Genomic DNA, 12356 nt, shown 5'->3' with positions numbered 1-12356 from the left:
GGCTTCAGACAGTAACTGGCTCTCATGACCTGATGTTTACCATTCTTATAATTTACTCTTTAAGAAACAGGCCAGATTAGATTTTATAATTTTTGAGCTCTTTAAGAGACGAGGTAAGAGAGAAGATGGCTTAGGTGCAAGCACATTTTAAACAACACAATGGAGACTTAATTGTTTTTGTGCCATCTGCTAAAATTAAGATTATATACTCATATGTTTTCTCTCTAACATTTTCTAAATACTAGAGACGTGTTGAGGTGCTATGTAAGAATTTCAACCAGATAAAAGTCATTATATGGAGCATCTTGAGTGAAATGCAGAGAATTAACATTTTTATGTTCCTCACCTTTTCCCCCCTAGCATTTTTGCTTACTGCCTTTAACCAGTGGTCCATTAGGTTTGCAAATGAAATAGCATCTGACTGAGCAACGCTGGAAAACTCTGTAATGTCCCAGCACCACAGGCTGGCAGGGGAGCTCAGCTGCCCCATCGCCTTCAGGCCTGCTCACTGGTACAACAGGGAGGCTCTCCAGCTACTTCCTGAAAAAGGAAAATATATTGCAGTAATTGTTTTATTTATTGATTTTTTTTTTTTTAATTGAAAATGAACAGATGCCATAACCATCCCTGTGAACCTTCTAGAAGCACTTGTGCAAAACCTGGGAGTTGTGGTTTTGTCATTTGCAAAACGCTGCGTCCGCACTCCTGAGCTGACCTCCCTCCCATTGCTCTTTGGGGTGGAGATTGCAAAACCTTTGTTCTCAGGGCTGGCTAGGAAAGACTGCAAATGAGCGAGCAGAGGAGGGGCAGGGGTATTAGCAGGGGCCTGATTTGAGTCGTGAAAGATGGGAAAATATTTGCCCTGAAGATAGGAGGGACCAGGAGATAAAATTTTGAATCTCTTAAGGTTTATGAGAAGATTCTGGAAAGATAATTCTGTGTTCATACAATGTTACATTCCATGAGAAGAAAATAATACATCCTGCCTAAAACATTTACTGTGCTCTTAAAGTTAGAGAATTATTAGCTCTAGGAGTCATGGGGAGGGATGGTTATTTTGTATGAAAACCTCTCCTTTTGGTTTTCACACCTGCCAACTCTTCCTACTTCCTTTCCTTCTGTCCACAGAGCTTAATGAAACTAAATGCAGTAAGTTTTCCTTTTGAAAATTTACCTTCAGTCCCTCTAATTAATAAGCTCTCTGTGTCCAAAGTTCTGTATCCTGAACATTCTTCTTATTTCTGGGCTGTATTTTCATTCTTCTATTTCTTGGTCTAAAGAGCAATTCTTTTCACATTTTCACTTGAGTATACATGGATATATTATTTACCTGTTCTTTCATTTAAAAAGGAAAAAACCCGAGAGCTACCTCGTATCCACCACTGCTATCAGCTACGTATGTCCAACATACTCCCTGTAATCATTTTCTTAATTCTGATAGTGCTGAGTGGAACCAGTATTTTTCATGAACGTGGGAGTAGGCAAAAAATTAAATTTTTATTCACTAGCTCAGGAACACGAGCACATAACTCCTCTCAGGATAATACAAATGAGGAGCTTGTCTAGAATTTATAAAATAAAACTTTAAAACCTCCCACTCATTTTGTAGAGTGGGGCAGAATGAGATGAGGCAGGTTGATGATGATGAAAGAAGGAAAGAAAGAGAGGACTGAAAGGAAAAGATGCAAGAGACATGACAGGGAAGGAGAGAAACCTGGGGACTATCATTTATTCATTTATCCATTTGCAAATATTTATTTTGTGCCCAATGCATGAGGTTCGGAATTTTTTAAAAATATGTTTTTATTGATTTCAGAGAGGAAGGGAAAGGGAAAGGGAGAGAGAGAGAGAGAGAGAGAAACATCCATGATGAGATAGTCATTGATCGGCTGCCTGCTGGGGATCGAGCCCCCAATCCGGGCATGTGCCCTGACCAGGAATCAAACCACAACCTCCAGGTTCATGGGATGATGCTCAGCCACTGAGCCACACCATTCAGGTGAGGCTCTGAGAATTTTAAGCAGAGAATCAAACTAGCCCTTGTGCTCTTGACGGATGAAATTGTCATCCCATCCATTGAACTGATGGAAAAGAGAATGAAACAAAATTGAATGGAGGGAAAGGATGGGCAGAGGTCTGAGCAGGGACATACAAAGACTGGGTGCCTCAGGACAGGAGACGGGAGGTTATCTACTCCTTTTCATGGCCCAGACCTCCCTCCATCTGCTCACAGGACCTATGTTTGGTTTCTGGCATCTTCTCTGACCCTGTTCTGGATGACGAACCTCTGGGCTCACTGGAACCACATCCGTGGAACCCTCCATCCGTCAGAAACAATGGTTATTATCCACTTCTGTGTGCCAATCATGGGGCAGACACGGAATCGTGGTGAAGGAAGCACTGTCGTTGCCTTCTGAGTGTTGCACAGCCTAGTCGTGTGTGTGTCAAGTAAACGGTAAATAAGGATTCAGTGTGATAAATGCTGCAAAAGACGTTAGGAAAAAGTCACGTTTCCTGGGGGAAGAGATAGCCACGTGGACATTTCCGTTTTTAGGTCTTTCTTTAAAAAAAATCTGTCACAATAAACCTATTTTGTAAAAACCTTTAATTTGCTTCACAGTTAAGAAAAAAATTCAATTTTCATTTAATTCGGAAGTTAGCAAATTGGATCTCTTTAACTTGATTTTTCATTGGCAGATTGCTTCAGGTAAATTCCTGATTACATTTTAAAAATATGTCCTAAAATTGATATCCCACCCCCCAAAAATTCATCCCCATTTTCAAAAGTTTCAAAAAGAAACAGGACTTTTTGGTCCTGTATTTTTACCATTGACTTCATACATAAACATGGATAGGCAGTACGCTGTTTTAAGTTAATATGAAACAGATGCCCTTAAAGCAATTTAGTGTGTTTAAAATATGTGTATGTACACCAATTTACATCCTGATTTGAAACTGCAGTCTGGCCTGACTTTTGGAGGAAAAATGCCAAATTGTGATAGGTTGCACTAGATTTCACAGCAAAGCTCTTTGGAGCAGTGGAAGTCTCAAAGGACTCGGCGCTTCTTTATACTTTACGTCCTTTCCTATCAGCCTGACTTAGCGAAGTTTGTTGTTGCTGCTCTTTGCTTTACAGAAACTTCATAACAAGTCAGCGCCCATTTATATCACTGTCCCCCCTATTCTGTAGCAGCCCCTTCCACTTTCTCCTCGATGGGCTTTGTTCTGTTTTCTCCTCAGTTTATGTCTCCGGCCCTGACTGCTCCCTTGGAGTCCAGTTGCTCTTCTCAGTCTTGGATGTCTACTAGGCCTTTTCAAATTTAACATAACTGCAACAAAACCATAGGACTTCCTTCCTGCAAAAAAACTATTCCTTCAGTCCTCTTACCCCTCCTTTTACCTGCTCTGCTTGGGCCACACTTGTCTTCCTCTTGTTACTTGTTACCCAGGAGCCTTTCACCTCAGGGCCTTTGCACTTGCTCTTTCTCCTGGCATGAACTTTTATCACCTAGATAGAAGTGCTCATTTCTACAGTTCCCTTGGGTCTCTGCTAAAATGTCACCTCCTAAAGAGCTTTCCGGAGCACTTTGTCTTCTGTGCTTTTACCTCATTTCTCTCTTAGCATTTATCCACATGTAACATGTTTCTGTCATTGAGTTTTATCTGTCTCCTTCACTAGAACTTAAGCTCCACTAAGGCAGGAATTTTTTTTCTCTTCACTGCTCTATCCCCAACACCTGCCTAAGGCATTGACATGTGGCCAGGACCTAGATTTTCCTGGTTCGAAGTCTAGTGTTCTTTCCATGGTTCTGTGTGGCCTTCCATAGGTTTTAAGTTCCTTGAGCTCAGCCATTGCATTTTTATTTCTTTTGCCCACCTCCCCCTGGAGTATAGGACTGTGCTGTAGACTCAGTGAGGGGTTCCGTGTGGCTCATAAATGCCTTGCCTTGACTGACTGACTTCCTATGCTCGCTGTGGGCTGTCACCACTTGGTGCCCAGACTTACTCAGGGTGCACTTGGGACCAAAAGACCGACTGCTGTTACTCCTCAGATATACAGTGGCATTTGGAAACCACAGGCAATTTGAGTGAAAAATCTGTCTTGGTAGGAGTCTACTTCTCAATAAATAGATATTTATGTTCTGAATTCTGAACATTTTAGGTAGCTGCGGAGGAACAGACTGAAATTCATAGGCCCTGTGCTGGTTTAAGCCTGACATATTTTATAGGATGTTGCTGTTTCTGTACTTAACCCTCTGATAGCCTTAAAGAAAGTGCTTCCTGGGTATGTTCTTTTGCAAATGAGAGAGCATCCAGGTTTGGCTTGGATCTTTCCAAAGCTGCTACTAAAAGGCCCCTACATTTTATTTTGACAATTTTGTTCTCTTGCCTGTGAGGTTTCTTAGGTGACTCTGATAATCCCGATTGTCCCCTTGTTTTTACAGGTGATCTGCAATTCTTTCACCATCTGTAACGCAGAGATGCAGGAAGTCGGTGTTGGCCTATATCCTAGGTATGGTGGATGGTATTTCATTTACTGGAAGAAACAACTGTAATTCCCTCCCAGCCCCCCAGCCCTTTGGAGGGAATTAAAAAGGCAATTGCAGCAGCTAGTTCGAGAGCCAGGCTTGAAACCTGATGATAATTAAGAAGAAAATGGAAAATATTTAAAGAAAACAATTTTATAACCCCATGTTATATGCTGTGGCAGCGATTTTCCACCAGCGTGCTGCAAGAATTTAAAAACCTGCAATACCTTACTCTGTAGTCAGGGGCACTGACCTCTTTGCCCTTAGGTTGTCAAATAAAAAATTGACAACAGCCAACATAACAATAGCCATCTGGTGTGACTGAATCTAAATTATACTTATTTTTTTGTCAGATTAGCAAAAGGTGTAATATATATTTTGGTGTGCCGCAGAATTTTTGTAGTCAGTTTATGTGTGCCAAGGGGTGAAAATGGTTGACCATTGTGCACTGTGGTATTAGCAGAGAGGCAGGCCTCAGGCCTAAGTTCTTGTTCTCAGGAACTCTGGGTTAGAAGCTGGGGGCTGTGGGTGCTATTGAACCGTCAGGATGAGGGTTGCTTATCCCCCTCATCCCGGCTGTGCTCTCACTCCCCAGCCTCCTCGGCCCGAGCCCTTGATTCTTTCTCCAGACCCGCTGGACTGCACCACCTGGGTTCACACCTGAACCCGTTGCTCCAGGAGGCCAGAATGCTACTGTCACTGACGTGACTTTATCACCAAGCTCCTAGTCTGTCCTTCCACAAGCTCTCCCATCACTCCTAGTTTTCATGCTGGTAGGGTCCAAATTCAAATGTAGTCTTTTTATAATTAATTGTAAACCTGAGAATTCCGCTGCTTCTCTTACATCTCTCAAGTGTCAGACTGCAGGGCTGTTGGTGCTGGTGCTCAGAAAGCAGTAACATAGAATGAATGACTGAGCATGTGTGCTCTGAGCTCAGAGCACGTGGTGCAAGTTCAGCGACCACTTACTAGTTCTGTGTCCCTGGGCAAGTCACTTAGCTTCCATGTATCAGTCTTTATTTGTAAATGACCCTCATAAGATGATCATGATGATTAAATTTGATAAACATGCTCAACTGCTAAGAAAGTGCTTTTTACATAGTAAATGCTCACAGTTATTCTAATTATTGTCAAATATGGAGGGAGCTTAAATCCATTCCATTTCCCAGATGGCACCTGCAAGGTGAGAAAATCACTGGGCCATGGCCCAGAATGCACTGGGACCTAGTTAGCAAGATAACCTTACTTTCTATTTAAGAGGAAGAACTCCTAATTACTCTTCATTGTAGCTTCGGCTGTTCTAGCAGAGGCGGCCGCTCCTCCAAAGGAGCTGAGCAAATGAGGTCCTGTGTGGGAAGGTCAGTGCTGTGCTGGCTGCAGTGACTACTGTCGCATCCCATTATCTGTCTCAGAGATTATTTCTTTCTCCCGTCCTTGTATTGAGTTGTCTTATTGCCTGGTATTGAATGAGACGACTACCTCCTCCCTACCCTCACCCCCCTAAAAGGACTCAGAAAATGACTTTATTAACAAACTTCCCCCATTAGCCTCCATCTTGGGGAGCATTTCAGTTTCTATGAAGTGGGCTAGTGACATTTCCGTGAGTGTCCCCAAATGACTCCATCCCTGGTGCGCTGTGAGCCTCATCTGCCCTCCCCACAAGCTAAAGTGTCTTTTACCCATTAATAAAATGTAGATGTTTGACTCTCTCTGCTGAGCCATGATGATCTCCCTCTTTTTTTCCCCCCTCCAGTATGTCTTTGCTCAATCACAGCTGTGACCCCAACTGTTCGATTGTGTTCAACGGGCCCCACCTCTTACTGCGAGCCGTCCGAGACATTGAGGCCGGAGAGGAGGTAAGGAACCCACTACCCCCCCTTTCCATCACATACCTTCTCAGAGTGGCCCTTCCCTAAACCAGTGGTGCCCAAAAGACACCTTTCCATTGTCCTCTGCCAAGGAAGACATATAATACCTCAACCCAGCAACCCACTCACTGTGACCTCCCAGATCATAGATGGGCCAACAGTTTTTTAATCACCATTTTTCTGGATGATGACAGTTGCTATTGTGTGTGTGAGACAGGTGTGTGTGTGACAGTGTACGTGTTTTGAACATATGACAACTTAGTGGCCTAACATTTCTGCAGCTGGTCTTCTTCCTTCTGTCGGATGAGATCAAGGGCTTGCTTATTCCCAAGGCCACTTATCACATTTTGATGGTAACTCAATTTCATTTGTATTAAGAAAGCAAATACGCTTTACTCTTCTAGGTTGTCATTGGGCCTTTACAAACCTATCAGCTCATCTGGGAGATTGTTCAAGCAAAGATGTGAAGGGAGTACACGCAGGGGACGTGATGTCCAGCAGAGACTTGGCCTTGACTCTTTCAGTTTTGTGGACTGCCAGGCAGCCTCTTTAGATGAGGAACCTTCTCAGAAGGGCTGCTCCAGGGCTGCTGACTTGAGCCTGTGCAGGGTTTGCACAATTATGACCCCGAATTCTGGGTTGTAGGTATGGACACTGCACAGAAGCCAGTTTCTTTCTGCCTTGCAATCTACAAAGTGGATGTTTATTGCAAGGAAAACAGAACATTATAAGATTTTATTGCATTTATGCAGCACTCAGCCAATAAAGCCTAAACTCAGAGGTACCATATTTTATGTAAACAAGGATTTGGCTTTGATAACACTCCCTCCAAATTGATTTTCAACTGAATAAGCTGTCGCTTAAACAGTCACTTCTTGAATTTCCAGTTTTCAGGACTAGGTACTCAGGATACCTGTCAACAATATGGGGAATTGAAATTGTTTTCTGGGGCCCATATATGACTTCAAGACAGGTAAGAAAGGGAACCACTGTCCATTTTCAGCAATGAGTTGAGGGATGGCTGCTGCCATTGATAATCATGATTATGATGATGATGCTGATAGTGTTATTTTAATAAATTATTTTTAAAATTCTGTTTGCTTATCAAGGTTAGAAATGGTTAGACTTTTCAGAAACAGCAAAGAAATATTCTTATATCTTATTTTCTAGACTGGATACCAAGCACCCTCCTTGATTGGTTTTTATTTAGATGCAGACACACCTTGTCTTTTGGTGTTTATCTTAATTTTTCACGCCCTTCTCCTTCCATCTCTGGAGCAACAAGCAAACCCTTCCTCTTGCTGAACACAAAATAGTTCTGCCCAGCATCGGGACTCAGGTGTGGCCTGTGATGGGTCTGAAGAATGTCATATATAGAAGCTTAAATGAGCAGGATTTGATCATGGAATCACTGAATGGCTGTGACGAGGGCATAATAAAGAGGAGAGATAAGAATAACACTCAGCTTTGACTTCTAAAAAAACTGAGATTTTTCAGTCTTTTTTCAGTTCAGAGCCAGTATTAGCATAAAAATTTGTAATTGTGACAGCATAATTCCATAATGAAAACAAAGTCTCTCTTTAATTTGGTCGGATTATCCACGCAGTCGTACATGATGAAAAGATGGGCTTTATGAAAAAGGGGTTCATTTTGCCTTGAAATTTTCAAGTAAGCAGCGCATTCACTATCCAGCAAATACTTTCACGATACTACTCTACTGTTGCACTAAAGTGGCGAAGCAGTTTTCAGTGGCATTAATATTTTAATGTGACTTGGTTCTGTTCCATTAAAGCATCTACTGATCAATGGCAAAGTTTTATATGTGTGTTCCCGTTAAATGAGCCCTACATTTAGTGAGCAGATTCTCCATTAAAACTGGTGAGTCCGTGAGTCTTTAGTAAAAGTTTTCATCTTTGGCTGATAAAATGATTTAACCAGTTAGTAATCTGGCTATGCGTATTTCCCCCCCCATATGTATAAAGACGTTTTTTGCCATTGAGACCTTCAGCCCCGATACAGTATATTTTGCGAACTTCAGTGCCACGAAAGAGGAACAGCCTGGGGAATGGGGCAGTCATCATTGAAAGAGGCATCTTTGAGCCCAACTTGAAGGATGGGAGAGTTCTGAGTGGGCCGAGTGGGGGAAAGGGCTTGGCTGCCTGACACAGGGATGCGTGGTGCACACGGGCATTGTACACGTGGTTAAGCAACCTAATTGTGACAGGCTGTAGGGTGTACGGAGAAGTGTTGAGGCCAGAAAGGCAGACAGAACATGAGCTGGGAAGCCCATGTGTGCCGTTGTTCTGTAGGCAGGGAGGAACCATCAGAAATCTGCTGTGGAGGAATGACATGATCAGGTGTGAGCATTAGGAAGATCCGTCTCAGAGCAGTTTAGTAGATGAAAGTGAGACTGAAGGCAGCAGGGAGGCCAGTTAGAAAGCCATTCATAGTCCTGGTAATGGTTCCAGGATGGCGAGGGAGGCTCTGAGAGTCTGTTTATTGGGCTTAAATGAAATAACTAGTCTCCTGTTGCCGTTCCACTGCCTGGCATGATCACACATGAGCTTTGGCCCTTGTAGGAAAGTCTTGGGTGAGTCAAGCATATTTCTCTAGTGTGGTATGTCCCAGATTGGTTGGCTTCACACTGGGCACATTGTAATGACCCAGTAAGTACTGCCAATTGATCTGATGTGATAACTGGGGCTGATGACTAAGAGCCATTGGGCTGGATTGAGAATTACGGTTACAGAGTTAAGCCAAGAGGGAACACAGATCAGCTCATTCTGCCTTCTCACCTCATTTAAGGAGATGGAGGACCTGAGAGCCTGGTGAAAGAAGATGGATGTGTACGCTGCCCCAAACCTACTAGCAGGCTGTTTTTAAAAGTATGTTTAGAAATTGGTTATTTGGAATTTGGGATTTCGTTCTCGCCCTAAACAAGAGGAGCTTGCCTGTTACGCCTTTGCACCTCAGAGTCAGCCCTGGCTTCAGATTGCGAAGCAAAAGAAAGATTTAGGAAATTAGCAAGCGGCTGTGGTGTCAGCTGAAGGAACCCAGTCGCCACAGAGCAGTGCTTAGCACAGGCTTGAGTATTCTAGGTTTGAAGGTGCTGGTATGGCTCCTGAAGAAGCTAGTCTCCCGCAGCCCCCAGAGGCATGAGAAGCAGCTGTACTCTTGTAAGAAGTGTTTGGGGCTTGAATCAGAGAGGTGGGTGCAAATCCCAGGTGGATCGATACCACTGCTGGTTTGCACTGTCTCGTGCTGCCTGTCTGGGTGAGTGCCCAGCACACAACAGAGGTTCTGCAATGCCACTGTCTACATTTCTTAAGCGGGAGGTACTCCTGCTTCTGTGTGTGGAGCAGCATGTTTGTTGTCTGACACATGAGGAGCCATAGAAAGCCAGCCAGCCAGGTGAGGCTGTGGCTCCTGTCACCCTGGTGAGGGCCGTGGGGGATTTGACAGCTCTGGCTGGCCACCAAGCCCCCTTGCCCTCTGCCTGCGATAGTGAGGCCCCCAAAGCCTCACTGTGTTTTCTGTCAAAGAGGATGGCCTTCTCCGCCCTGCCACACTGTCAGACAAGCCCGATCATGCTGCATGGCCCTGAGATACCTTCCGTTAAGCCTGAGAAAGACCACATGGAGTGCTTTGCTCCAGGGAGCTTCTGTCATCTGCCCCAGTGGCTAATCCCACCTCCTTCCCCTCCTGCAGTATCCCCTTCTCCCCCGCCAGTACACCCCCATAATTATGCTCTGCATGTAAAAGCAAATCGGAGGAATGGATACAGTATGGCCCAGAAGAAGAAAAACCAGAGAGGTGTGAGGGAGTTAGTTAGGAGTACTGGGGTGGGGGGGGAGTAGATGGTGGCTCTAAATAGGGTGGTTGGTTTGGACCTCAGTGAGAATGAGATTTGATTGAAACTCAAAAGAGATGAGGGAGGCCACTGGAGATGTGGGGGACGGCAGAGGACCAGCTAGTGCACAGGCCCTGAGGGAGCAAGTGTGAAGGCAGGAGGAGCCAGTGGCTGCAGTGGGACTGTGAGGCCCTGCTCCCCTCACTACCTGTTACGAAGGGCAGTTTTCCCCTAATTCATTGCAGACTAATATTTTTGTGGAATTTCATGAAAATGGATTACTCAGAAAACAAAATTGGAAAAACAACAACGTAGAAAGTAAAAGCCCAGGGTTTTATTATGAGAGGCACAGAAAATTCCTCTTACCAAATTGCCATAAAGGTTGTAAATGTTAACTTTGCTTTTCTTTTCTTATTGCATGGTAGACTAGTGACAGCATGGACCAAGAGTTGGCCAGGAGGCACACTTTGAGTTGTGGGGATTCCCTGAGCACTTGACCTTTACTCTAAGCAAAGGGGGAATGTTGGAGGGTTGGAACAGAGGGAAGACCTGCCCTGACTTCTGTTTTCAGGGCATCTTCAGAGGATGGAGTGTAGGGGTCCAGGGGAAAGCAGGGGGAGAGGAGGGAGTGCAGGGGGCCGGGGGAAGCAGGGGGAGAGGAGGGAGTGCAGGGGGCCAGGGTGAAGCAGGGGGAGAGGAGGGAGTGCAGGGGGCCAAGGGGAAGCAGGGGAGAGGAGGGAGTGCAGGGGCCAGGGGGAAGCAGGGGGACCAGTGGGACCAGCTGTGAGACTTGAGTTTTACAGGCAGCAGATGATGGTGGCTCAGACCAGGATGGCAGCATTGGAAAAGGCAGAAAGTGGTTGGTTCTGGATATGTTCCTAAGTTGAGCCCACAGAATTTCCTGGTGGGTTGGATGGGGGTGTGAGGGAAAGAGAAATCAGGGGCGATGCCAGGATTTCAGGTTGGTTAACACCAAAGGTGAATTACTGTCACCTGAGGTTGGGAAGGCGCCAACTGAGATGCCGTGGGTGGAGGAATCGGGAGTTCAATTTTGTATATTTTGAATTAGACTTTCAGCACCTAGGAGATCTAGTCAAGTGAGAAATGTGTAAACACCATGATGTTACCTGAAGACCTGTATCTTGAAGTGAACTCTTCGGGCTAGAGAGGAACCTGAAATGCGCCTTCTCACCTGTGACCTTTCACCTTCCAGGACAGGGCATAGTTACTATATTTGAAAGGGTCCAAGGAAGTCAATTTAAGAGCATCCATCCGTGATTGCATCCTGATATCAAATCCTCCTGATGTTTTATTCCACTTTGCTTTTGAATCTAGCCACAAGGAAGAAAACAGTCTCTTAATTGCAAAGGTACAAAGTCTGGTTGCCCCTGAGTTCCACGAGGCAGGTAGAGAACTGACTGGGATTTAAAAGCAATCTGGCCACCTCATCTGCCACCCGTTTGATTGCCAGGATTGTTTTGGCTTCTCTGATTACCAGTGATTACATAATTTATTAACCAAACTTAGTAATACTGAACATGTAACAGCTCTTGGTACTTTACTGTCCAGTAAATAAAAGGTAAGGTATAAAAGTGTGTAGAGTTAATGAGCCCAGTGCTTTAAAATAAATATATGTGCTCACCACAAAACAAGGATTGGAAGGTATCGCAAGAAAAATTTTACACGTGATTATTTGGATGGAGACACTATGAGTAGTGTCTCCTCTTAAACTTTTCGGTGTGTAATAAAAATAGGTTTACTGGAATAATTAGCAATAGTAATAATAATCATTTGTTAAAGAAAATGAGCACAATAGCCATGTGGCCTCTTTTCTCTCTGGCCTCCACAGCTCACCATCTGCTACCTGGACATGCTGATGACCAGTGAGGAGCGCCGGAAGCAGCTGAGGGACCAGTACTGTTTTGAATGTGACTGTGTCCGATGCCAAACCCAAGACAAGGTACGTTGTGTGGAATCAGCTTGAAGGCCCTCCCAGGTGATATCCAATTATGTTTCAGAGAATTCTGCTTCTGTTCCATTAATCCAAAAATAAATGACCGTCAGTACATAGTAGGAAACAGAAGTAAATAAAATAATCACAGTGCTGCA

At 44.3% G+C, this 12356-nt stretch overlaps 1 protein-coding gene across 3 annotated transcripts in view; it reads left to right on the top strand.

Moving 5' to 3' along the window:
* The window catches only part of SMYD3 (SET and MYND domain containing 3), a 358155-nt gene that overhangs the window by 262512 nt on the left and 83287 nt on the right, over positions 1-12356 (top strand). For all 3 annotated transcript variants that reach the window (XM_087829018.1, XM_016201413.2, XM_087829019.1), the window contains 3 exons: positions 4446-4513; positions 6283-6385; positions 12097-12207. In XM_087829018.1, the coding sequence (XP_087685144.1) occupies positions 4446-4513; positions 6283-6385; positions 12097-12207 (282 nt within the window). The remainder of the gene's footprint in view (positions 1-4445; positions 4514-6282; positions 6386-12096; positions 12208-12356) is intronic.

Source organism: Miniopterus natalensis, chromosome 21 (genome assembly GCF_054644295.1).
Source record: "Miniopterus natalensis isolate mMinNat1 chromosome 21, mMinNat1.hap1, whole genome shotgun sequence".
Lineage (NCBI taxonomy): Eukaryota > Metazoa > Chordata > Mammalia > Chiroptera > Miniopteridae > Miniopterus > Miniopterus natalensis.
This window is presented reverse-complemented; position numbering and strand designations above follow the sequence as displayed.